Below are 26656 nucleotides of genomic sequence, written 5' to 3'. Positions count from 1 at the left end.
GATGGATATCCCATGGGTGAACTGCCATAGACCTCAATGGAGTGGTCCTGATGCAAAGGATGCAGGATGCTGAAGATGCTCAGGATGCTGAGCCGGTATCGAGGGGCTTCTTGTAGCCACCCCTGGGTCCATGAGCAGGTGACTTTGGCCTCTGTGGTTAATGTCCCACAAAGTCCGGCACAAATCAGTTGCCCTTGTCAACTGGTACCCAGTTACAGCAAAACCAGTAGTTCTCTTTAACTCACAATAAATTATGTGCCAGGTGACTAAAATGCAATCAGATGACTCTCCTGGGTTCATCAGACTTGGTTGTGACTTTTGAACGTTGGGATACTGTTTCCCAGGCTGCACCTCGACATCCAGCTGCAGTCAGGCTTTTGGCACTGGGCTCTCAGAGGAGCAGGCCTCTCTGCTTTTATGGCCACATGTCTATTACAGGAAGTCAGCCAAAAGACTCTTGGAGTCACCTTCTCTGTCTGGGGCCGGGACAACTTTCCGGTGAATGGGACACCAAAGGCACAGTTCTTCCTTTGCTAGCCCGAGTTGCAGTAGGTGCAGTTCAGCTTTGGAGAAGCCTTTCTTTGCTGGGTTCAGGGAATAGTAGGCCAGTCCTTCTTCAGTCCTCTCTCCAGTATAGACTTGATATCAGGTCTATTTGCCACAGGTACCGCTTTTATGCCCACCACAAGCCTAGAGTATGTGGTGACCAACTAGCCAATGGGCTGCCAGGTCCACCTCCACAAACATTACAACATGCTGAAAAGTGTGGCATCAAGCTATCCCAGAATGCTCTACTCTGCCCACTTCAAACATGGCAGAAACCTTCTCCTGGTGTGTGGAGCTAACTCGCCCAATCCAGAGGTGTAGCTAACTGTGGGCTTCATGCCCTTGGAAAAAACTGGTAGACAAAGACTTCTCCCTATACGAGATGCCAGCCTATCTGCTAAAACAAAAGAGTAGCCCCTCTCACATGTGACTACAATTTACCCTTCAAAGGCGGCTTTCCCTTTGAAACTCTACTTTGGGCTCACTCCCAAATTGGCCATCCTGCCAGGAGGATGTGATGCCTCTACTCTCTGCAGATCCCTTGTTTCCCTTCGTGAGAGTTGTTCTAAACTCTCACCGGGAGGAGGGGGGTCAGAAGGCTGTCTCGAGGACTTCAACTTGTTTGCAACCGTAAACAGGTACTGGACAACTTTTGGCAGCAATGTGGCAACTTTCTAAAGTTGTCATTTGTGCAAAGTTACATTAAAATCGACTTCAGCACCAAGTTTAGTTTAATGCAACAATTTGCTTGATGCCTTGAAGTACAATATTTAGTAGTCTCAGTTGGAAGTTAGCATTGCTGAGTTGTCAGTGTGTAAATCCATAACCGCCAATGGGAGACTAACATTTCCACAGTAGAAACAACAATGCAGGGTTTTTTGTAAAAGTTACCAAAACACATAACTATCTTTTTGATATAATGTGCCCTGCCTTTAAGGCTCTGTAGGCCTGCCTTAGGGTTGGCATATAAATATTAAAAAGGAATGTTTGAGCTTTGTCGTTGGTTTAAAAATTGCTCTGCTTGCCTGCAATGGGAGTCATTCTTTGCTTTGTCACACTTGTGGTGGCACATACGTGCTGCAGTCCTTGAGGGACACTTAACGTACAACGCAGCACTAGGTACTCCTGGAACCATATACTAAGGACATATATGTAAGTTAATTTATGCCAATTGTGGGTTAATCAATTAGGCATACAGATGTTAAGGGTCAGAGCACTGGCATGGAGGCCTATTCGGCAGCACATAGTGCACCTAAAAAGTTGAAAAACCGGCACCAAAACACAGAGATGATCATGCAAAAAGAAGCATTTCTTTACAGTGAACTATATCATAGGTTTGTTATGGTATGAAGCTCAATAGTACTCATTTTATCAACCTTGAGGAAAAGAGGATGAGTGGAGCAACCAGGACTTAGATCTCTGGCTATTAGTTCAATTAGCCATCATATAGAGAAATTGATATAATAGGATGGCTACCTTTATTTAATTCTTTTCACACCAGAAACAATAGAAGTACTTCCTTCAGGCATGAAAAGAATGACCATCCCATTATGTATCACTCACTTGTGACAGCATGGCAGTGGGAACTTAGCTCAGGCCACCGTCTATTGAGGTCATTCAGAACCGATTGGTGAACAATCATCTCTGTTACTTAATATTTCCGATCTCTAATTCTATACATAGTTGTAAGCAAAAAGTAACCCTTAGCACCCCCTCCAATCTATGGTGGTTACATTATTAGACATAGATTGGATCTACCTCTTAATAATGAGACGTGAACGTTGAACATTCTTTCCCTCTTAGGTAGCATCCCACATTAGCATCCCCTAGCCTTCGGGGTCTTGTCATGTGGGACAGGCTTAAATGGTCAGTTGCACTTTTTTCTCTTTAATCAACCAGATTAATCTATCTTCAGTTCAGAAAACAAACCAATAAAAAGATAAGATCATGGATTACATATATCAGTAAAAAAAAAAAAACTCGAGTATGATATTTAAAAACTACAATAATGACAAGTTCTTACTCTAATTAGAAGCAAATTCATTAAAAAATAACATTATTTTCATTAATAGCAAATACATGTGCTAAATAAATAATTGATTTAAGAATTTCCTCAGCCTGATACCTTGCTGAATAAAACAAATAAATGCAAACCAAATAGGCAGAGCGTCTAAAATTGCAAGTTTATGAGAGCCGGTCTACATTGTTGGAAACTAATTTTAGGCAAGAGTTGTTTCAAGTAGTGCTTCCATCAAACTATGTAGGATCTGTAAAATACACAAAATGCCATGTTCAAGACACCCACCTCATGGAAGGAGGTGGTCCATCAGCCCACGATCCATTCTCTGAAAGGCCCTTATAGGGTGCACTATATTTTAATAATGGTCAATATAAATCTGTGGTGTGTGTTCACTATCATCTTAAGCTAAAATGGAATGCCTTTGCTGGATATTATTAGTGAGTGTGCTCTTACTGTTGCCTTTCTGAACTCAAACACTGCCCTCTCATCATTCTTGGCTTGGTTTAATGGATGTTTGATTTTAAATTTGGAGTATATGCTGAATCTGGGTCTTCTAAGGTCTTTTACTTTTTCTAATCTAACTAAGACAATGGATATTAAAACCCTGCTCAAGGGATAAACAGTCATGTATAATTGTAAGAGAAGCCCCTGGTTTAGTCCAGATTAAATGCCATAGTAGAATCGTTTGCAACCTCATGTCTTCAGGATAGTTCATTCTCTTGATGACTGATATAAGATGAGCTGCTCTGTGGAACAGTAAAAATACATTCTCCAACTTCTGGAGGGCCTTGCAGTCTGTTTATCCCCATAGTCCAACCCAGTAGCTGAACACCATTAATAGCATGCATACTTGTATTGTCTACACCCTGTCCACAGATCAGAGTAAACATTTATTTTGAGGTATAAATTGATCCATAAACAAAGTGAACCTGTTTAAACATTTTTTAAGGACATTTGCTATTCTTGCCATTAAAACTGCATTGTCTGTGTATAGTAAGACTGGTACCACCTGCTGCAAGCAAATCATTACTTACTGCAGTTAAAAGTGTATCTTACTCTTTATTATGAAGTGAATATATACAGGGCAAGGACACACCCATGTCTATCACCCCTTTTAATCTGGAAAGTAGTAGTTCACTCTCCATCTTTGTCAAACAACCTTTAGTAGCAGTGTGTTAGAAAGAGATATGCACCATGTCTAAGTAGGGACCAAAACCCTATTCAGGGTAAGTCAGATACACACAATAAATTAACCTGTGCTTATCCCCTGGTAGCTTGACACAGAGTAGTCTGGCTTAATTTAAGACGCAATGTGTAAAGTATTTGTGCAACACTTATTACAGTAAACAAGTGAAAAACACAAACAAAAAGGAGCCATACCAGGTGAGGAGCCTAATTCAGGGGCGTAACACAGGCCCCCACAGTAAGGGGGGCCCGAAGCTTTAGGGGGCCCCCTCAGCACAGGATTCTGGCCAGAGATCTTCTGATTGAGCCCAGAGGGCGCCCCTCCAGGTACTTTGCAGGGGGGCCACCTCAAGTTTCGTTACATCAGTTGCTTAATTTAATGAACAAAACAAGACCAAAACAACAAACGTCCAATAAGTAGAACTGGAATTATGTATTTTTAAAGAATAAGTTGAAATATAGTGCCAACAGGGGCAATCTGGTTGCACCGGACTGGGTCAAATCAGCAAGGTCAAGCTGATCGCAATAGAGCGTGGGTCGGGTACAGAAGCCATGCAGGCCTGGCTGAAAAAAGTACCATTCCGGAGGATACGTTGATGTCGAAGGGAACAGCTGAGTCAGTTCCAAATCACGCAGTCGGGTCCCTTGTCATTGTCGAACCCCTTTGTGATTAAGGCAATGTGTAGTCATTGACCTTGCATTCCGTCGCCAAGCCATGCAGGTATGTCCTTGAATTGGCGCTGTGACAACATCGTAGGCGAATATGTCTGTTCCGAACGGCAAAAAGTAGGCCATGCATGGGTTTTTGAAGAAAACAGCTGCAGAACCTCATTTCCAGGCCCAGGGCAGGAATCACACCTCTGAGCAGAGCAGGACTCAAAGATGGCAGAGTCCAGCAGCTGAAGCAGAGTTGAAGGAAGAATTTGATGTCCCTCAGACTTCAGAACAGGAGGCAAGCCAGAAAGCCCTCGGAGTCACTTGGTTCTAGAGATGTAGCGATTCAGGTCCAGTCCTTCTCACCACTAGGCATGGGGAAGTAAGGCAGGCACAGCAGGAGTCCAGCAAATCCATCAGGGTCCAGCAGAGTGTCAGTCCTTTCAGCAGCACAGCAGTCCTTCTTGGCAGAGTGTCCTCAGGTCCAGGGAAAACTCAATTAGTGGTGTCAGGGTCCAGTACTTATACCCAGTTGTGCTTTTGAAGTGAGGGAGACTTCGAAGAGAGTCCTTAAAGTACACAAGACCCCTTCCCTTCCTGCCATGGCTCCAGACTCAATACAGGGGGAGGTGCAGCTCTTTGTGTGGGGACAGACACAGCCCTATTTAGGTGCAAGTGTCGGCTGCAACCTTCCATCTAGCCCAGGAAGGCCCATCAGCCTGGTGATGGCCATCAGGATGTGAATGTGACACCTCAGTTCCCTTTGTGTGTGACTGACTAGAGGAACGCACAAAGCCCAACTGTCATCCACCTCAGACGTGTATTCAGAGACAGGCAGAGGCACAGAATGGTTAAAGTAAGAAAATGGCAACTTTTCTAAAAGTGGCATTTCAGACTTACAATTTAAAATTCAACTTCACCATAAGTTGTGATTTTCAATTGAGAGTCCAGAGACACCAAACTCAAAATTTCTATCTTGTCCCAGTATACTTATAAGATGCAATAAGTTAATCCCAATGTTAACATATGGGCAAGATAGGTCTTACAGTATTGAAAAACCAAATTTAAGAGTTTTCCTCTACCCAGACTTGTAAAATGTAAAAGCACATATCCAACTGTTTAAATACACTGCACCCTACCCTTGGGGCTGTCCAGGGTTTAACTTAGAGGTGACTTATATATATGGGCCTGGCAAGTGAGTTAACTTGCCAGGTCATAATGGTAGTTTAAAACTGCACACACAGTGGCAGGCCTGGACATGTTTAAAAGGCTACTGAAGTGGGTGGCTGTTGGACTTGTCCCTTTTTGCAGGGTCATCCCATGAACTTTTTGCCTTCCTCCTGTATTTTGTCTGACCTGTTTTTGGTGGTTTCATGACTCTGGGCACTTTACCACTGCTGATCAGTGCTAACGAGCATATGCTTTCCTATTGTAAATTGATGTATGGATTAGTGACTCCATGATTGGCTGGTTTGATTTACTTGTCAGACCCTAGTACAGTGCACTGGGTGTGCCATGGGCTTGTAAATCAAATGCTGCTGGTGGGCTTGCAGGACTGGTTGTGCCACCCACAGAAGCAGCCTGTAAAATGTTTCTCAGGTCTGCCATTGCAGAGCATGTGTGCAGTCTGGTACTACCATGCTGACAGGGCAAGTGCACCCACTTGTCAACTCATAAACCTTCCCTTTTCTGCATATTAGTCACCTCTGTGGAAGGCCAAAGGGCAGGGTGCATTGTAGGTAAAAGGTAGGGCAAACCCTGATGTGTGTGGCATGTTTTAATAGTGAATTACAGCCATTTTAGTTGTTAACTATTGCAAGGCTACCTGTTCCCCATAGGCCATAATGGGCAGTTTGATTATTACATCTTATAATCCTAACTGACTCAGGGAACTAGGTAGAAAATCGATTTTAGTATGCCTAAACTCAGAATGATAAAATACATCTTTTAGTGAAGTTGGTTTTAACATTCTGTGTTTGAAAATACCACTTTTGGAAAGAAGGTACTTTCTTGTCTAACCATCCAAGCCTGCCTCTGCTAGGTTGTGTATTCCTTGTCTGGGGTTTGAGTGACAGGGGCTGGGGGATTCCAGGAGACAGGGTGACTCAGCACATGACTGAATAGAGAGATCTGCATGCAGATGGGAGGGAGGGGTTGCACCGTGGACCTGAATAGGACTGTGCCTTCCCTCCACAATGCTGGCTCCACCTCTTGTGATGGGTCTGATGTCCCTGCCCTGCACTGTGAAAGGAAAAAAGGAGTCTTGTCAACAAAGTGCTCCAGGACTGACTAGAACTGGTTTGGACTAGGCAAAGCCATCTCTGCCTTCAGAGAACAAAGAGAAACTGTGTATAAAAAGGGGGACCCAGACCCCAGAACTTTAGATCACTTTTGGGAAACAAGAAGATACCTTTGCTGAGGAGAGGAACCAGAGAGACTGAGGAGAGACTATCCCTAAGCTGAGGAACTGCCTGGGGATTGGCCTGCAGTGGTTGCCTGACTGCCAAAGAAAGGAGAGTGGAAGTTGGTGTGTACTTTTATCAACTTGTGAAGGCTCTCCAAGGACTTGAGAAAGAGTTTGCCTCCTGCTGAAGTCCCAGGGACAACATACTTCAACCACCAGCTCCCCAAGAGTTCTTTGGAAGTGCCTGCAGTTGTGCTGGGCTTTCTGAGGGACTGCATGTTGCAAGGAGCTGGAAAGCGGCTCACGAAGGAGAAGCGTGTCGCCGAACTGCTGCAGTCGCTTCACAACGCGAAAGCGCCTCATATCGCCGGAGCTGAGGATCGAAGTCCCACCAGACGCCGCCGCATCATCGGAGAAGCGTGTCGCAGCCGCAGCTTCTGTCGTCGCATCGCTGGGAAAGCGTGTTGCCGCTGCAAGCTGTTGCATTGTTGCCGAAGCGCCTCGCATTGCCGGAGAAGAGGATCGACGTCGCATCAGATGCCGACGCATGACTGGGAAGCGTGTCGCAGGGCCTGCCGTGGCTTGGAAGAATCGTTGAGTCGCCGTACGGCTCTCGGGCGTGCACGCAGCGTGTCGCATCCAAGAGAAGACGCCATCTTTGTTTCATTGCACCGGACCTTCATCGCATCACGGCGTTGCGGGTCGCATCACTACGGAAGCGCAGTAAGAAATCGACGCATCACCTCCCCTCGCAGAGAAGAACTGACGCATCCCCTATGCATCAGTAGGGACCTGACACATCACCGTTCTTGCGTGTAAGGAACCGACGCATCACCTTCCCTGCACCTTCTTTGTTATATAGCGTTACGCATCCTACAGTACATTGAACTCAAAGTGTCGCATTTTACATCTAAAGAGAACTAAGCTATTTCTACCATTTTTTAAGTACAGTATTGTGGATTTTTGTCGTTTGTGGTCTTGTGTTAAGTCTATATAAAAATACTTATTTTTATACTATAACTTGTGTGATGTCCATCTGTAGTGTTGTCACTGGGTCACAAATGTTTTAAACACTCCCTCTGAGATAAGCCTGTCTGCTCATGCCAAGCTACCAAGGGGGTGAGCAGGGGTTAATTTAGGAGTGCACCCCTTTACCCTGACTAGACGCAAGGGTCCCTATTTGGTGAAAGGTACCTACCTCTGCCAAGTAGAGACCCCCAAATCTAACAGTGGCACAATCAGTGCCTTCTAAGTAACTTAAATATGCCAATTGTGTATCAGCCAATGTTACCGTATTTTAGGGAAGGATCACCTGCACTTTAGCACAGGTCAGCAATGGTAAAGTGCCCAGAATCCTAAAGCTAGCAAAAATTAACTGTGAAGAAATACTACCTCAGAACAGTGTAACTTAAATCGCAATCAATTCCATCACATTAGTGTTTTCCACCATATCAAACGTTTACGATCTAAATTGCTATATATATTATGTTTGTAACCTGATCACAGAATGTAAAGCGCTCTGATACCCACGGGTCATGTTCGCGCTATAGACAACGGTAAAATAAATAAATAAATACATTTAAAGATTAAGGTTTAGGCTTTGCTCTACAGTGCCCAAACATTTCTTAAATCCGTAATGGACATCTGATCATAATCATATGGAATATTTCACCGCCCATGAGTATAGTGTCTCTTGTAATATTCTCGCCTGTAGCTTGACAGGTGAATCTAAAAAGGAAGTGGACTGATAGCATTCATGGTTGGCCCTATTCCTCTTTTATAAATAGGGACTATTATTAATTGGGTCCATGTTAGAGGCAAATCTCCTCTTGTAACAGTCCAAAGGACTCAAGTTAAAATTGGTGCCCACAGTTTATTATTGCATTAAAAAATGTCTACATGGACACAATCTGACCCTGGTGCTTGTCCTGAGATACTTTTATTTATAGCAGCACATACATCTTTCATAGAATCGTGGTACGTTTGAGCTCCTCATTACTTTTGCTTTCTATTTTAGTGGTTAATTGTTCCTGCTTTGACTAAAAAATAATACTAACACGATTAAATCATTCTGAGGCAGGAATATAACACTCAGTACAGGGCCCTACAGCTTCTGTAAAAAATGGGGCAATATCAGTTTTCCTGAATAGGGTATAGTTTTTTATCTCACTACCTGTAACCAAATTCTCCCAAGCTTCCTCTCTAATTCTGTTTCCCCAGGATTGAAATACCCATTTATTCTTGTAAGGCAACATACCTCCTCACACTCCTAAGGAGTTGCTCGTAAAGCAGTCATCAACTTTTTGTGTTCATACATACAACTATCCTTGATATTTTCCATTGACTTGCCTCTAGTTCTCATAAGGAAGGTCTTAATAGAACTACACTACATTAAGGAGAATCTAACCCTGGTATCACTCACATCCTCCTCTAAACAACATTTACGTTCTGTGTAACCAAGGTCGATAGAAACACAGTACGGTCTATGATTGCCCATTGGATGCTTCTTCAATTGTACCTAATTGTCTATGTCATTCACAAAGTATATAGGTTTATCCACTCTTAGATCCAACCAAACACCCCACACAGTTGGGTTATAGTCACTCGGGCAATTCACCTACCCACAAACAATATCAGTAAGATTAGTTGAACTCAACACAAAATCAACGGTATTTACAAAGACAACATTTTATTTAATAAATAAATCACTAAGTACAAATTATATGTAAAGTTCTTCTCTTTAGTCACTAACATGGTTAATATGATTGGTTTCTCTTGTGGCTTGAAGGAATAAATAGAGCTGCAATGTTATCCCCTTTAAGGTTTGGTCAGGAGGAATCACTTTATTATACTTATTTATACGATTCATGGAGCAATATATTCGGCCATGGCACACATATTTCATGTGCTTCTGGGGGGGGGGGGGGGGTAATATGTACCCAATCAACCCCAATGGTCCTTTGAACCTGGAAAGGATGGATAAGGGGGAAGTGGTAAAACTTACATGGCTGAGATCCCCCAGTGTGATCCAGCGTCATTGCCTGCAGACTCGAAGAGAGGCAAAGCAATGAGACAGATGGTAGGGGCGATTGTCAATGGTCCAATGAAGCGCATGAGGAGTCCAATCAGACCAGTGAATCCCACGAAGATTTGGAAACAGGAAGCAACCATGACGGCACCTTGAATCTGGGAATAGTGTGCAGGTGGGAAGAATGCAAGAGAGGAAATTGTGGGAGAGAGGTTCAATGAGTTTGAATGGGAGTAGGCCAAAGTAGGATAGAGAAAGAACAAGGTGGAGGGGAAGACAGAAAGAAAAACACAAGGCATAGGGAAGAATAAACGAAGAATATGCATGGAGTAAAGTAAGCATGTTAGTAAGCATCATTCATCATAGGGAGTGCATAAATGAAGATGAGTTTTCAGCATGGCATGGGAATGATAATGAAAGAGGAGGTAAGAGGAAAGAAGGATTGGTTTATTGTGAACGGGAAGAGGACAAAGAACGAATTTAATTGAGTAAAGGCAAGATTAGATTAAAAGTAGGAACATCATTTTTGAAAAGGAAAAGAGCCAATTTGAGTAGTTAGAAGATGAGAGAGTGGGATAAGTGGAACATAAGAAAAAGGAAGTTGGAAATGGAACAAGAACATTCAAATTACAAAATAAAACAATTTAAACACACTTATACTCTCAGTAACCAAACAAGGTCAACTTCAGTCCTTTCCTTGTGATGCCCAAAATCCCTTGCACTCCATGTATCTCTAAATCTTAACTTGAAGTCGCTGCCCTTTTTGTTAACTCATTCCTTAGCGGAAGCCCCTATTTTTCCTGTACCCAAACCATATGCCATTGAGTTCTGTTTATGTACCTAACCAATCCTAACATGCACTTCATACTCTTCTTGTACAAAAGTATCACCTTTTTATCTTAGCCTTTCCTTTCTATACGCATGCTCCTGTATTCCGGCATGCCAATAAGCCTCACAAACTATAGTCACATCTCACTTCTAACTTGTATTCACTTTCCACCTCTACTTCAATCATTTGTTTTTAAATCTGTTTATTGGCTTTTGTTGTTTTTATTACATTATGCATCACAAAACAGCAGATAAAAAGTAGTGAAGTCTACACTGTAACATGTTCACAATAAATCAGCAAACAGTCTGATCAGTTGTCTCAGGTAGTAATGCATTCTATCATGGCCTTGGGAATATGGTGGATGTCAACTATGGATCTTATTTAATAGGAACATAGCAACAGTAACAAATAACCAATTTGTAATGGCACATGTAGACTCAATATAAATAAATAATTATAAAGTGTTTGAGGGGGCAACAAATACTGCAGTTAGCATGCTAGTGACAGGCAACGACCTATATATCAACTCCAACCAACAACCAGAGGGCCCAACAGACCTCGCCAAACAACTCTCTATTTTGTCAAAGAACTGATGCTAACCACATGGCCAATCATCACCGCAGACAAAATTGCCACCAGCTTGAAGTCTAAGGGTCCCTGTCGAAACCCTGCCTCCACTACCCTTTCTCCAAAGGACTGCCACCTATCAGCGCCATGCTCAAAGCCATTCTGAATGTCTCCCCATCTTCTGAGACCTTCCCAGATGCTTGAAAATATGTAATTGTACTTCCATTACTTAAGAAACCCTCTGTGGACCCTTCAATGCTCACCATCTACAGGCCAATTTCCCTACTACCCACCTCACCAAATACCTCATTGATCACCAAGTCCTCAACACCAATCTGTCTGGTTTCAGACCCAACCATAGCATGGAAAAAGCCCTCATCGCTGAGCACTGACAAGACTGAAATTGTAATCTTTGGGAAGAGCACATAACCCTGTGGCTAATAGAGCAAGGACCAACACCCATCTCTAACGACGACGCCAAGAACCTTGGGATCATCATCAACAGCAAACTTAACATGACCGCCAAAGTCAATGCCATTAATGTCTCATGTTTCCATACCCTAAAGATGTAGAGGAAGATTTTCAAATGGCTCATTATAAGCACCTGGAAACCCATCACACATGCCCTGATTACAAGCAAGCTTGGCTATTGGTACACCCTTTATGCCCGGATCAACAAAATAACTCACCAGAAGGCTGCAGACCATTCAGAACTCGGCTGTCAGAATCACTCTCAACCTCCGACGCCGCACTCACATCACACAACACCAGAAGGTGCTCCCCTGGCTCACTATTCACAAAATAGCACCATTCAAACTTTGCACCCACACTTGCAAGGCACTACATAATACTGGCCTAACATACCTCAACAATTGCATCAGCAAATCTTCCTGACACCTCTGCTCATCCGGACTACTATTTGCACTATCCCACATTTACAAAAAACTGGTTCTGGCGGTGAGCCTTCTCCTACATTGCTCCTAAACATGGAATGACCTCCTGCTACACATGAGAGCCTTCTTCTCACTTCTTGAATTCTACAAGAAGCTAAAGATCTGGCTGTTTGAGTAGTCCAACTAGGGCTTAGGTGTGGCTACACTCACACCTGCTCTGCACCAGGATGCCCGTCTGGGTAATAGTGTGCTTTGCAATTCTGCATACAATGACATGACATGTCATTACATGACATAACATAAACCTAGTGGATATCGAAACAAGGGTAGTGAGAAATGAAATGAAATGAAATTAAACAAATATTTATAAGAGCGCACTGCGGCCAAGCGGCTTCCTGGCGCTAAGGATCACAACCATATCTACCAGAGGGTCCGGGGGGAATTAGCCAGGAAAAGCCTGAAGAAAAAGAAAAGTTTTGAGAGCTTTACGAAAGTGCGAGAAGATGGGAATAGAGCGAATCGAGAGGGGGAGAGAATTCCAGATCTGGGAAGCCCGCACCGAGAAGCGGGTGCCTCCGGTGCGGGATTTGCGGAAACGGGGAACGTGAAGAAGAGAGAGAGAAGACGAGCGAAGAGAGCGACAAGGGGCATGAGAGGAAATTAGAGAATTAATAAAGAGAGGAGCAGATCGGGCATGCGCCCGGAAAGCCAAGCAGGCAAGTTTGAAGTGGGATCTGAGGTGAACAGGGAGCCAGTGGAGGGATTTAAGGACAGGAGTGATGTGGGAAAACTTAGGAAGACGAAAAACAAGACGAGCTGCCTGGTTCTGGATGGCCTGGAGGCGGCGAGTTTCGTAGGCCGGAATGCCTACGTACAGGCCATTGCCATAATCCAGGCGGGATGTGATAAGAGCAGAAATGATGGTTTTTAGGGCATCAACAGAAAAAAACGAGAGATTTTACGAATGAGGCGGAGGGAGAGGAAACAGGCGGAAACAACGGAGCTGATATGCGCATGCATAGAAAGATCATTGCTGATCTTGATGCCCAAGGTCCGGACGGAGGAGGCTGGGGAAGGGGGGGGACCAAAGGAAAGGGGCCAGTGAGCAGAGAACCAGGGGTTGGAGGGACCACCGGTGAGGACAAGCTCAGTCTTGTCAGGGTTGAGCTTTAAATGATTAAAGCTCATCCATTGGGAGATGAAGACAAGAGTAGAGCTGAACTTGGGAAGAGAGTGAGTGGGAGAGGATAGATCAAAGACGAGCTGGAGGTCGTCTGCGTAATTGTACACGGAGACCCCCAGCTCGAGGAGGGAAGAAATAAGAGGGCGGATATAAAGGTTAAAGAGAAGAGGGGAAAGAGAAGAGCCTTGGGGTACCCCACAAGTGACCGGGAGAGGGGGTGCGGAGAAATCAGAGAGGTGAACTGCCTGTGATCTGCCCTGAAGAAAGGACGCGATCCAGGAGAGGGCAGTGCCCTGGATGCCCGCTGCGCCGACACGGTCGAGAAGGATGGCATGATCGACCGTATCAAACGCAGCGGACAGATCCAAGAGGACTAAGGCCTGGGGGAGATTGCTGTCAGCCTTCCCTTTCAGTTCATCCAAAACCGCGAGGACCACTCTCTCAGTAGAGTGGCCAGGTCGAAATCCAGCCTGGTGAGAGGCCAAGATGTTATTCTCCTCGATGAAATTGGAGAGGCAAGATGTCACATAGCTCTCAAGAATCTTCCCGAGGTAGGGAAGAAGGGAGATCGGCCTAAAGTTCGATGGGAGGGAGGGATCCAGGCCAGCTTTCTTCAGGATAGGAAGCACAATGGCAGTTTTAAAGAGAGAAGGGACAGAACCCAGAGCCAAACAAGAATTGAGAAAAGTTAAGCGAGGGGTAGGGCAGGAGGTGTAAAGGGACCTAAGGATCTGTGCGGGAGCGCAATCCGCCGGAGAGCCGGACTTGACCTTAACAAGAAGGTCGCGGAAGAGCTCAGGTGAAATGGGTTTGAAATGATCCAAAACAGAAGAGCAAGAGAGGGAGTGATCCGGGAAGTTAGGTTCAGGTACTATCGGAATGTTAGCCTTGATAGTGATTATTTTATTGATAAAATAATCATTGAGGGAGTGACAGAGAGATAGAGAGGGGGCAGGGGACAAGCTAGCACGGTCGGAGGTGGCAAGACTACGCACCAGTGAGAAAATCTCACGAGATTTATTGGCCGAAAGGGCTACGCGCTCCGAGAAATACTTGGATTTGGCCGCTAAAATGGCCAATTTATAGCTATTAAGAAGAGCCTTATAGGTAAGGCGAAGGTTAGGACAGTAATTGCGGCGCCAGCGACGCTCAGAGCGCCTGAGTTCTAATTTCAGGGATCTGAGGTCGTTGGAGAACCACTTGTGTGCATCGTGAGGGCGGGCTGATCTGATCTTTTTGAGTGGAGCGGCCCGGTCACAAGCCGAGGAAAGCCAGTTGTTAATAGCATCCGCCTGATTCTCCACGGAGAGGTTGGTCAAGGTGGGAGCCGATAAAAGCAGAGAGGAAGAAAGATCACTAAGATCAGTCTTGTTCCAGCTCCGGGCCCAGATGTTTTTGGGCGGGGGGACTTTCTCGGATTGGCCTAGGCAGATAGAAAAGGAGATCAAAAAATGATCAGACCAGACACAAGGGGAAATCGAATTAACCGAGGAGTTACAACGTAAAGACCAAATCTGGTCCAGAGTGTGACCATGGGTGTGGGTGGGGGCCAAAACGTGAGGAAGAAAATTAAGAGAACGAAGGGTGGCGGAAAAATCTTTGGAAGAGGAGTCCTCCTTCGGGTCACCCGGCCAAAAATTAAAATCCCCGAGCAGGAGTAACGAGGAATTATCTACAGCCAGAGTGGCCAGGAGGTCCTGGAGGGTGGACACAAATGACGGCATGTTTTGAGGGGGACGATAGAGAAGAATCACCGTGAGGGGAACCGGGAGGTTGAGCGAGCGGGCCACCAGGAAATCCACACCAGAAATACTAGGATGCGGCAAGAGCTGGAATTGGAGAGAGCGGCGGACTATCATGGCCACTCCACCTCCAGTTTTACCATCGGGGCGGTCAGCACGGAGAGCATAATGGGTGCCAGGGAGAATGGCCAGAAGATCAGGAAGGGAATCCGAAGAGAACCATGTCTCAGTAAGGAAAAGGAAATCCGGGGAATCAGTGTCCAAAAGGTTGAAGAGAGCAGTTTGATTTTTAACAGCGAACTGTCATCCAGTTTCTCAATCACCATAGGATTTAATTCCACGATCGTGATACCGGTATACTGCAGACATTCTTCTTGTCCTCGAATCAGGGAGCTAACATTTCGGAGTTAGCTCACCTAGACAGGTCAGAGTGGCATCTATGTTTCGGAGCAGAGGATCCAGATCACCATTGCCTAGCCAGCACTGTGGCCAAATTTAGAAACCCCTTGCCAGCAGGACTGTTCCTCAATTTGGCCATTAAGCCCATCATACAGGCCTCGGGTGTATGCACCACCCCTTCACATTAACTCAGAGATACCCCTCTAGTGTAACTGAATTTTAAGCAAGGCCAAGTATAAAAATATTAACAGCATCACAAAGACCACATATAGCGCAGCTCTAATGAGGTTTCACCTTCTAGAGGACATGCAAGTCATGTGATGGTAGTTAAACTGAATGTATTTGAATCTTACATTCCTAGAGACTCTTTTAAAATAATGTACCACCCTATCCCATTCTTTGGTCAACAGTTCCACACCCAAGTGAGTTTCCCATTAAAGTTTTAGTCTGCATCAAAGGAGATTTAGTCATATTAAGTAGTGATTTGTGGTCATATTCGGTCGTGTATAACAAGTGAAAAAACCCCATGTGTCATCGGCTCGGTGGCATAGGGTCCCCATCGTCATCTGACATTATAGGATAGCTTTGGACAAGTCAGGAACTGCGTGAGGGGCAACCCAGATTTATCCACCAGTTTGGTTAGGGTGAGAAGTCGGTCGACCCTGTGTAGGTCAGCAAGCGCTGGTAACACAGACTCCATCCAAGAGTTAATTTGGTAACTCCACCAATGGTGAAGTGGGTGCCTAAACTGACTATTGACTGTCTTAAAAACACATTAAATCCAGCATCTCAATGCCATATCGATTAGGCGATTGAACATGCCTTTCCCTCTACTTGGCCATTGAGGTAGGCTACTAACCTACCCCGCTACTAAAAAAAAAAAACATGACCAATGAAGCACACAGTTGACCCAGGTCTTGTGGATGGCCCTGCTATGTGAGGAAAAGCCCCTCATTTAATATGGCCACTGTGGTACTGTCAAATAACCAACGTGAATCTCCTGATTAAGGGATGTCCCCCAGTGCACAGCTGTTTGCCCCTCTGGGGGTGTATTTTAGAAATGAAAGTAATCTTGCAGATGATATCCGTTGTATGATGACGTTTTATTCACATCAATCCAAAAAGCATTTGAACTTCTTCAAATTGTCTTGTGTTCAGAAAATCCATTTACATTTCAAAATCAATGTATTTAATTCCCGATGCATTTCGGGCAACATGGTGCCCTTCATCAAGGGACCCATCTGTGAGTAAAACCAAAAGATATAGAGCTTATAAATTGGCCGCACCCCACTTGAGTGTAAGTAGTAGTTGTTAAAAGAAGATCATGTCCACATGCACATAATCTCTGTTAGGTGAGAAATGTCAGTCACAACTAAGCTGCAAACGTGAGCGGCGTGTGAAATATCACTGTGTAAAGCTGAAAATTAGGAAAAATACTAGGACATTTGAGAGTAAAAGCCATGAACCTGGTGTTCTAGTGCCGGGTGAACTGAGACATCTCACCGTGTGTAACAGGAAATTCAAGAAACGCTATGACATGCCAGAGTTAACGGTAAAATCGTGGACGTTATGTGCCGGGTGAACCGTGAAACCTGATAGTGACACGCACATGCAAGTAGTGACTCAAAAGTGAGCATCTATAGCCAGATGTGATGTGAAACTAGACTAAAATACATAAAAACTGGAATCTTATGGAATCTTGTTGTGCGGATAACAATGTCTGTGTAAAACCTGAGAAAATAGCAACAAAAGTCAATAGTGTATATCGAGTGGAACGCTCGAGACCTATTAAAGGCGAAAAAAGCCTTCGCTAGGCAAAACTTACGTTGGCGTGAAAGCTAGGAACCTGCTGCTGTGGTCAGCCGGTTTTTCAAGTCAAATGCTGGTCGAATGTAAACAATGTTGTGCAGGACACTGAAAACTTTATCAATCCGGAAATGCGCGAACAAGGTATGTGTGAAACGATCATGTGACGTGCAGGTGAGCCGAATTACAAAGGCGGGTGCCATCTTTGAGTGGAGGGTGCTGTACAACTAACACATGGTGAGGGAAAAAGCGGTGAAAAGAAGCCAACACCTCACGAATGGAATGTGTAGCTGATGAAAAATTCATGCAGCTGTAAATGATGGTGAAAATACAATGTACATAAGAGCCATGACACTAAAAAAGACATGTGTGGATGCATGATCGTGATGGTTCCGAACAAAGTGTTCAATCTGCTGTCTGCAATAACAGTATACAAAGCACATTAGAGCGATGACTCTATTCAAGGCATATATAGCTAAATAATCCTGCTGGTTCAAAACAAAGTGCTCAATCTGCTGTCCATGATCACTGTATATAAAGCACATGAACATTTTTTATAGTTCCTAAGTAACATAAAAATTCCATTCTGTCGTTCAGTCCATTCGGTTGCATCATGTTCAAGAAATAGATCCAATGATTCTCTCTCTGCAACACTCTGTCGTTGTTCTCGATACCTTCTCTTATTTCCACTACTTGCAAGACTAAAAATTTTAGTTTAGAGATGTTATGATTTTTATCCAAAAAATGTGCTGCCACTGTTGATTTCAGGTTTTTTGTCTGAATGCTGCTTTTATATTCTAGGATACGTGTTCTGATTTTTCTGGTAGTTTTTCCAATGTAACCCAAGCCGCAAGGGCATTTAATCAAATAAATGACATTGGATGTGTTGTACGTTGCATTCACCTTCTGTTTAATGTTCGTGCCTTTCATTGGGTGAGACATTGTAGAGCCTGGTATGGTATTGTGGCAGTTACTACAATTGTGACAAGGTTGTGGACCTTTGTATGTGGTGACAATAGTGTTGTCTGGTGTTTTAGTCAGTAGTTCCTTAAAGTTGCGACCTCTTGTGTAGGCGAAGATGGGTTGGTTGGTGAATATTCCATTGAAATCAGGTTCCAACGTTAGCAATGGCCAATTCTTCATGATGATGCTTCGATAACGTTGACAGAAACATCATCATGAAGCATTGGCCATTGCTAATGTTGGAACATACAAAGGGCCACAACCTTGTCACAATTGTAAAAACTACCAGAAAAATCAGAACACGTATCCTAGAACGTAAAAGCAGCATTCGGACAAAAACACCTGAAATCAAAAGTGGCAGCACACTTTTTGGATAAAAAACATAACATCTCTCAACTAAAAATTTAAATTTTGGAAGTTTTGGAAATAAGAGAAGGTATTGACAACAAAAAACAGACAGTTGCAGAGAGAGAATCATTGGATCAGTTTCTTGAACATGATGCAACCGAACGGACTGAACGACAGAATGGAATTTCTATGTTACTTATGAACTATAAAATTACTAATTTTCATGTGCTTTATATACAGTGATCATTGACAGCAGATTAAGCTCTTTGTTTTGAATCAGCATGATTATTTAGCTATATATGCCTTGAATAGAGTCATCACTCTATTTGTTCGGAACCATCACGATCATGCATCCATACACGTCTTTTTTTAGAGTCATGGTTCCTATGTACATTGTATTTTCACCATCGTGTACAGCTGCATAAATTTTTCATCCACTAAACATTCCATTCGTGAGGTATTGGTTTCTTTTCACCGCTTTTTCCCTCACCATGTGTTTGATTTTACGGCACCCTCCACTCAATGATGGCATCCGCCTTTGTAATTCAGCTCACCTGCACGTCACGTGATCGTTTCACGCGTATCTTGTTCGGATTGATAAAGTTTTCAGTCTCCTGCACGACATTGTCGACATCCGACCAGCATTTCATTTGCGAAACCGGCTGACCACAGCAGAAGGTTACCAGCATTCGCGCCCACTTAAGTTTTGCCTAGCGAAGGCTTTTTTCCCGTTTAATAGGTCTCGAGTTGATAGGTTTCATTTCTCCATGCCCCGCCCACTGCATACATTACGCTTATGAGTTAGCAGAATGTGTCTAACTACTGATATATTCATTTATGCATTTACGTTTATATTCTTCTATTAGTTATTCATTTATGCGTGCAACATTATTACAGTTATTCTTAGCTTAGCCTGTGTGCCACCATTTTAAAGCATCTCCCTTTCTGTGCGAGTTGCACTTGCTCATCCCCCTCCCGTAGGAATAGGAATATTCCACATGTCAGCAGTTTTGTCTCTCAGCTCACTGTGACTGAAATTACTAGCGAAACCCCTTATCACTCTGTTCTCATGTGCTGGAGATGCTAAGGCCTGGCTCCGTGTCCTTGGAGTCAGAAGAGAGAATGTTGCAATTCCAGGTGCAGATGCCTCTTGTATGAGGCCATTGTTTATCCTCTCCGGGGTCCAGTACTTTTCCAGTATTAGCGTGTTTTACTCTGCCTTTTTGTATTATAATGTGTTACTGTGATGATATGAGTCAGTCCTCTCAACACACTCTTAGAGAGTGAGGTCAGACAGGGCCCTCTCATATGGGAGTTTGTGGCCTAATAAAATTACTTGTTTATTCTTCTCCACTGCCTGGCTGGCTTATTATATAAGAATGATAGATGAGTGAGGTAAGTCGCTCAGGTGGATTTGAGCCACGCGTATCAGAGTGTTCTACTTGAGATACACTATTGACTTTTGTTGCTATTTTCTCAGGTTTTACACGGATATTGTTGTACGGACAACAAGATTCCGTAAGATTCCAGTTTTTATGTATTTTTGTCTAGTTTCACATCACATCTGGCTATAGATTCTCACTTTTGTGTTACTACTTTCATGTGCACGTCACTATCACGTTTCACGCTTCACCCGGCATATAACGTCCACGATTTTACTGTTAACTTTCGCATGTCATAGCGTTTATTGAATTTCCTGTTACACACGGCGAGATCTCTCAGTTCACCCGGCACTAGAACACCAGGTTTACGGCTTTACTCTCAAATGTCCTAGTGTTTTTCTTAATTTTCAGCTTTACACAGTGATATTTCACACGCCACTCACATTTGCAGCTTAGTTGTGACTGCCATTTCTCATCTAACGGAGATCATGTGCATGTGGACATGATGTTCTTTTAACCAGTACTACTTACACCCAAGTGGGGTGCGTCCAATTTATAAGCTCTATATATTTTGGATTTACTCACAGATGGGTCCCCTGACGAAGGGCACCATGTTGCCCAAAATGCATCGGGAATTAAATACATTGATGTTGAAATGTAAATGGATTTTCTGAACACAAGACAATTTGAAGAAGTTCAAACGTTTTTTGAATTGATGTGAATAAAACATCATCATACAACGGATATCATCTGCAAGATTACTTTCATCTCTAAAATACACCCCCAGAGGGGCAAACAGCTGTGCACTGGGGGACATCCCCTAATCAGGAGAAGCACCTTGGTTATTTGACAGTACCACAGTGGCCATATTAAATGAGGGGCTTTTCCTCACATAGCAGGGCCATCCACAAGACCTGGGTCAACTGTGTGCTTCATTGGTCATGTTTGTTTTTTTAGTAGCGGGGTAGGTTAGTAGCCTACCTCAATGGCCAAGTAGAGGGAAAGGCATGTTCAATCGCCTAATAGATATGGCATTGAGATGCTGGATTTAATGTGTTTTTAAGACAGTCAATAGTCAGTTATTTGATTCAACATAAACTTTGAGGATTGGAAAGTGAATCCCCAGCAGCACGCTACATTGATACAAATCTTGGAACACTGCGGCAGTGCATGTGTTAACCTGTATTGTCACTGTGGTACTGTGCCAGTCTTTCCTCTCTGTTTGTGGGTCGTGATTCATTCCCTGCACCTTGGTCATACCCATGATCGCTTCACATTTCTAAGGTGACTGGTGACTTGGAATGGAGCACACCCTTGTACGAGCAGTCTTGAAACAGGGAAAGAAAGCAAAGCAGACTAATATGCACCGTGTCTGGGAGAGATGAGAATGCCCTTTAAGGGTAGACACTTAGCCAGGTTCCAACGAGTGCTGAAGGTGGAATAGAGGGTTCAGACTATTTTTTGTCTTAAGTCGATGAATGGTAGAGGCACTTTTACAAGGGCTCGACTTGTCTCAGGGCATGCTCATTTTCAACTAGATAGACACAACATATCATCATTTTATTCATTTATCCATTGGAAGCAATAGGGGAGATGGCACACACCAATTCCGGGCACTAGACTGTTGTTTAAACCTCTGCATTCTTCCATCTGGTCTTCTTCGAGCTAAGCCACAACTAAGTAGTCATTGAACCAGAAGATGGCATTGACTCTCAAGGTGGAACCTAGATCCAGCAATGTTACGTACTTTGGAAACTAATGAAAGCAAAGGTCAGCTGTGATGCTTTGAAAAGTCCTTTGTGACCATCCACGACACATCAACGAAGGACACGTTAAGGACATCCATTCTCATTGAGTCGTCTTGTCCTCCATAGTGGTCTTCTTTCAAATTTTGCACAGGCGGTAACTTAAGCTCATTTGCCCAAATATTTTTGGTATTTAATTTCAAGTTGGATCAGAGTCTGGTTCCGATAGTATGCATTGTCCCAGAGGTCTGACTCTCGAAGGAGTCTCCTGTGAGACTAGACAACCCTTCTTTGCCTCACGATGGAGTGCCTCCTAACAGGACCTACAAAAGGGGGTGGTGATGGACGGAGCATCTGAACCAATCAAACACTCACACCCAGTCAAAAGATCTGGGTTTAATCCATCACCGTTCTTTAGCCCACTCTGCCACCCCAGTTCAGACATGGCTATATGCAAATCAGTCTGACCCTGTGCCTCATGGGAACAGTCCAGCCCGAACTGCCAAGCCAGGCCTTCCCTGGACCGGAAACAAGCTTCGGAGGACCTGTTTCTGGCATTCCAGCCGTCTTCAGCCCGGCTTGCTTGAATCCAGTGGCAAAGTGAGCAAGGGACTCACGTCTGAGCATACCCTGCCACACTTATGGCGGCCAAAAGCGGTACAAAAGGGGGTGGTGATGGACGGAGCATCTGAACCAATCAAACACTCACACCCAGTCAAAAGATCTGGGTTTAATCCATCACCGTTCTTTAGCCCACTCTGCCACCCCAGTTCAGACATGGCTATATGCAAATCAGTCTGACCCTGTGCCTCATGGGAACAGACCAGCCCGAACTGCCAAGCCATGCCTTCCCTGGACCGGAAACATGCTTCCGAGGACCGGTTTCTGGCATTCCAGCCGTCTTCAGCCCGGCTTGCTTGAATCCAGTGGCAAAGTGAGCAAGGGACTCACGTCTGAGCATACCCTGCCACACTTATGGCGACCAAAAGCGGTACAAAAGGGGGTGGTGATGGACGGAGCATCTGAACCAATCAAACACTCACACCCAGTCAAAAGATCTGGGTTTAATCCATCACCGTTCTTTAGCCCACTCTGCCACCCCAGTTCAGACATGGCTATATGCAAATCAGTCTGACCCTGTGCCTCATGGGAACAGTCCAGCCCGAACTGCCAAGCCATGCCTTCCCTGGACCGGAAACAAGCTTCCGAGGACCGGTTTCTGGCATTCCAGCCGTCTTCAGCCCGGCTTGCTTGAATCCAGTGGCAAAGTGAGCAAGGGACTCGACTCACGTCTGAGCATACCCTGCCACACTTATGGCGGCCAAAAGCGGTACAAAAGGGGGTGGTGATGGACGGAGCATCTGAACCAATCAAACACTCACACCCAGTCAAAAGATCTGGGTTTAATCCATCACCGTTCTTTAGCCCACTCTGCCACCCCAGTTCAGACATGGCTATATGCAAATCAGTCTGACCCTGTGCCTCATGGGAACAGTCCAGCCCGAACTGCCAAGCCATGCCTTCCCTGGACCGGAAACAAGCTTCGGAGGACCGGTTTCTGGCATTCCAGCCGTCTTCAGCCCGGCTTGCTTGAATCCAGTGGCAAAGTGAGCAAGGGACTCACGTCTGAGCATACCCTGCCACACTTATGGCGGCCAAAAGCGGTACAAAAGTTGGCAGGGTATGCTCAGACGTGAGTCCCTTGCTCACTTTGCCACTGGAGTCAAGCAAGCCCGGCTGAAGACGGCTGTAATGCCAGAAACCGGTCCTGGGAAGCTTGATGCCGGTCCAGGGAAGATATGGCTTGGCAGTTCGGGCTGGACTGTTCCCATGAGGCACAGGGTCAGACTGATTTGTATATGGCCATGTCTGAACTGGGGTGGCGGAGTGAGCTAAAGAACGGTGCTGGATTAAACCCAGACCAGTTGACTGGGGGTGAGTGTTTGCATTGTCAACGCTCCGTCCATCATCACCCTTGGTTTTTCTTTGTTCGCCCCAAGTTGGCAGGGTATGCTCAGACGTGAGTCCCTTGCTCACTTTGCCACTGGAGTCAAGCAAGCCCGGCTGAAGACGGCTGTAATGCCAGAAACCGGTCCTGGGAAGCTTGATGCCGGTCCAGGGAAGACATGGCTTGGCAGTTCGGGCTGGACTGTTCCCATGAGGCACAGGGTCAGACTGATTTGCATATGGCCATGTCTGAACTGGGGTGGCGGAGTGAGCTAAAGAACGGTGATGGATTAAACCCAGATCAGTTGACTGGGGGTGAGTGTTTGCATGGTCAACGCTCCGTCCATCATCACCTTTGGTCTTTCTTTGTTCGCCCCAAGTTGGCAGGGTATGCTCAGACGTGAGTCCCTTGCTCACTTTGCCACTGGAGTCAAGCAAGCCCGGCTGAAGACGGCTGTTATGCCAGAAACCGGTCCTGGGAAGCTTGATTCCGGTCCAGGGAAGACATGGCTTGGCAGTTCGGGCTGGACTGTTCCCATGAGGCACAGGGTCAGACTGATTTGCATATGGCCATGTCTGAACTGGGGTGGCGGAGTGAGCTAAAGAACGGTGATGGATTAAACCCAGATCAGTTGACTGGGGGTGAGTGTTTGCATTGGCCCTTTCCTCTTCGAATTCCCTCATATTGATCTCAATACATCTTTGGAGCTTTTGTCAGGCTTGAAATCTGGTTCTCCTCTGGACCCATGTCCGGCCAAATATCTGGGGAAAGTGGCATCTGCCATTAATATTTTGGTGAACCCCCTGCTGAACACTTCCCTGTCTACTGGGGAGGTGCCTCTGGCATGGAAGCGTGCCATGATTTTACCACTACTCAAGAAACCTACCTTGGACCCCCTCATCCATGCCAATTACAGGCCAATCTCCCTTCTCCCTGCTCTGGCGAAAGTGGCCGAGAGATACGTGCACAGGATAATTTCCAGTTTCATCGAAGGAAACGACCTGTTGCACGCCTCGCAATCCGGTTTCCGTGCTAATTTTAGCACGGAGTCGGCTTTGCTTGAGGTCACTGATGCCATCAGGGAAGTACTCGACTCTGGGGGAAAGGCCTTGTTAGTCATGCTTGACTTGTCGGCGGCTTTCGACACCGTTCCTCACGAAGGCCTCCTTGTAAGACTCTGGGAATGTGGCCTTCGCGGAACGGTGTGGAACTGGCTTAAATCCTTTCTGGCCGACCGCCGACAAACGATCTGGGCGCCGCCTTTTTCCGCTAATATGGCTCCGCTAGAGGTGGGAGTCCCTCAGGGCTCCATCCTTAGCCCTATGCTATTTAACATCTTTATGGCCCCTCTGGCGGAAGTCGCGGAATTATTTGGCGCCCAGATCGTGTCATACGCTGATGACACCCAGCTCCTGTTCACATGCGATAGGGGCGGGTCATTCAATGGCATACAGATCAGGGATTGCCTTGGTGCGGTGTTTGAGTGGTTCAGATGTCATGGCCTAAAATGTAACTCAGATAAGTCTGAGCTCCTTTTTTTCGGCTGCGCCCCGGAACCCAATTGGAAATCTTGTTGGCCACAAGACATGTTTCCCCCTGACAAGGTGTCCCTCAAGGCCAAGAATTTGGGAGTGATAGTAGACTGTGAACTATCTTTTGGGCCTCACATCTCGTCTCTTTCAGGGAAATGCTTCGGCATTCTACGGATGTTGAGGAAATTTCTTCCTCTTCTATCACTTAACCACAGGAAAACAGTTGTTCGGGCATTGGTCGGTTCACGACTGGACTACGCAAACGCTCTTTTTTGGGGCTACCGAAATATCTTATGACCCGTTTGCAAGTAGTCCAGAATTCGGCAGCCCGTACCATCTTTGGACTCCCGAGGAGAGCTGGTGCCTCTGCTTTACTGAACACCTTACACTGGCTACCTATCTCCAAGCGAATTCTTTTCAAATGCCTGACTATGGCCTTCAAGGCCTTACATGGTATTGGCCCCAAGTATATTGGGAAACGTCTTTCCCGGTATACACCGAGTAGGACCATGAGGTCATCGGGTCTGTCCATGATGACAGTCCCTGCAATTCGACGGGCAAGATTGGGAGGCCGGTCTTTCCGCCATTTAACACCTAAGGCGTGGAACGATTTACCACTGTCCCTGAGACAGGCCTCCTGTCTTCTTGCTTTTAGAAAGGACCTGAAAACTTGGCTCTTCACGAAATAGATCTCTGTCTTTTTTCTCCTTTTCTCTGTTGTGTGGCTGCTTTTATGCTGATATTCTTCGCCAAAGCGCCGGGATGCTCCTCGGAGTTGCCGTGCGCTATAGAAGAAATAAATTAACATAACATAACATAACATTGTCAACACTTCGTCCATCATCGCCTTTGGTTTTTCTTTATTTGCCCCAAGTTGGCAGGGTATGCTCAGACGTGAGTCCCTTGCTCACTTTGCCACTGGAGTCAAGCAAGCCCGGCTGAAGACGGCTGTAATGCCAGAAACCGGTCCTGGGAAGCTTGATTCCGGTCCAGGGAAGACATGGCTTGGAAGTTCGGGCTGGACTGTTCCCATGAGGCACAGGGTCAGACTGATTTGCATATGGCCATGTCTGAACTGGGGTGGCGGAGTGAGCTAAAGAACGGTGATGGATTAAACCCAGATCAGTTGACTGGGGGTGAGTGTTTGCATTGTCAACGCTCCGTCCATCATCACCTTTGGTTTTTCTTTGTTCGCCCCAAGTTGGCAGGGTATGCTCAGACGTGAGTCCCTTGCTCACTTTGCCACTGGAGTCAAGCAAGCCCGGCTGAAGACGGCTGTAATGCCAGAAACCAGTCCTGGGAAGCTTGATTCCGGTCCAGGGAAGACATGGCTTGGAAGTTCGGCTGGACTGTTCCCATGAGGCACAGGGTCAGACTGATTTGCATATGGCCATGTCTGAACTGGGGTGGCGGAGTGAGCTAAAGAACGGTGATGGATTAAACCCAGATCAGTTGACTGGGGGTGAGTGTTTGCATTGTCAA

General features: G+C 45.3%; 1 protein-coding gene across 1 annotated transcript in view; it reads right to left on the bottom strand.

Moving 5' to 3' along the window:
* Window positions 1–26656, bottom strand: part of LOC144799650 (solute carrier family 23 member 1-like) — a 377254-nt gene that overhangs the window by 48620 nt on the left and 301978 nt on the right. Inside the window, exon 5 of the mRNA XM_078671141.1 lies at window positions 9814–9995. Within this exon, the coding sequence (XP_078527267.1) occupies window positions 9814–9995 (182 nt within the window). The remainder of the gene's footprint in view (window positions 1–9813; window positions 9996–26656) is intronic.

Source organism: Lissotriton helveticus, chromosome 1_1, assembly GCF_964261635.1.
Source record: "Lissotriton helveticus chromosome 1_1, aLisHel1.1, whole genome shotgun sequence".
In the NCBI taxonomy this organism is placed as follows: Eukaryota; Metazoa; Chordata; class Amphibia; order Caudata; family Salamandridae; genus Lissotriton; species Lissotriton helveticus.
The sequence above is the reverse complement of the archived record's forward strand: the minus strand, read 5'-3'. Positions and strand labels throughout refer to the sequence as shown.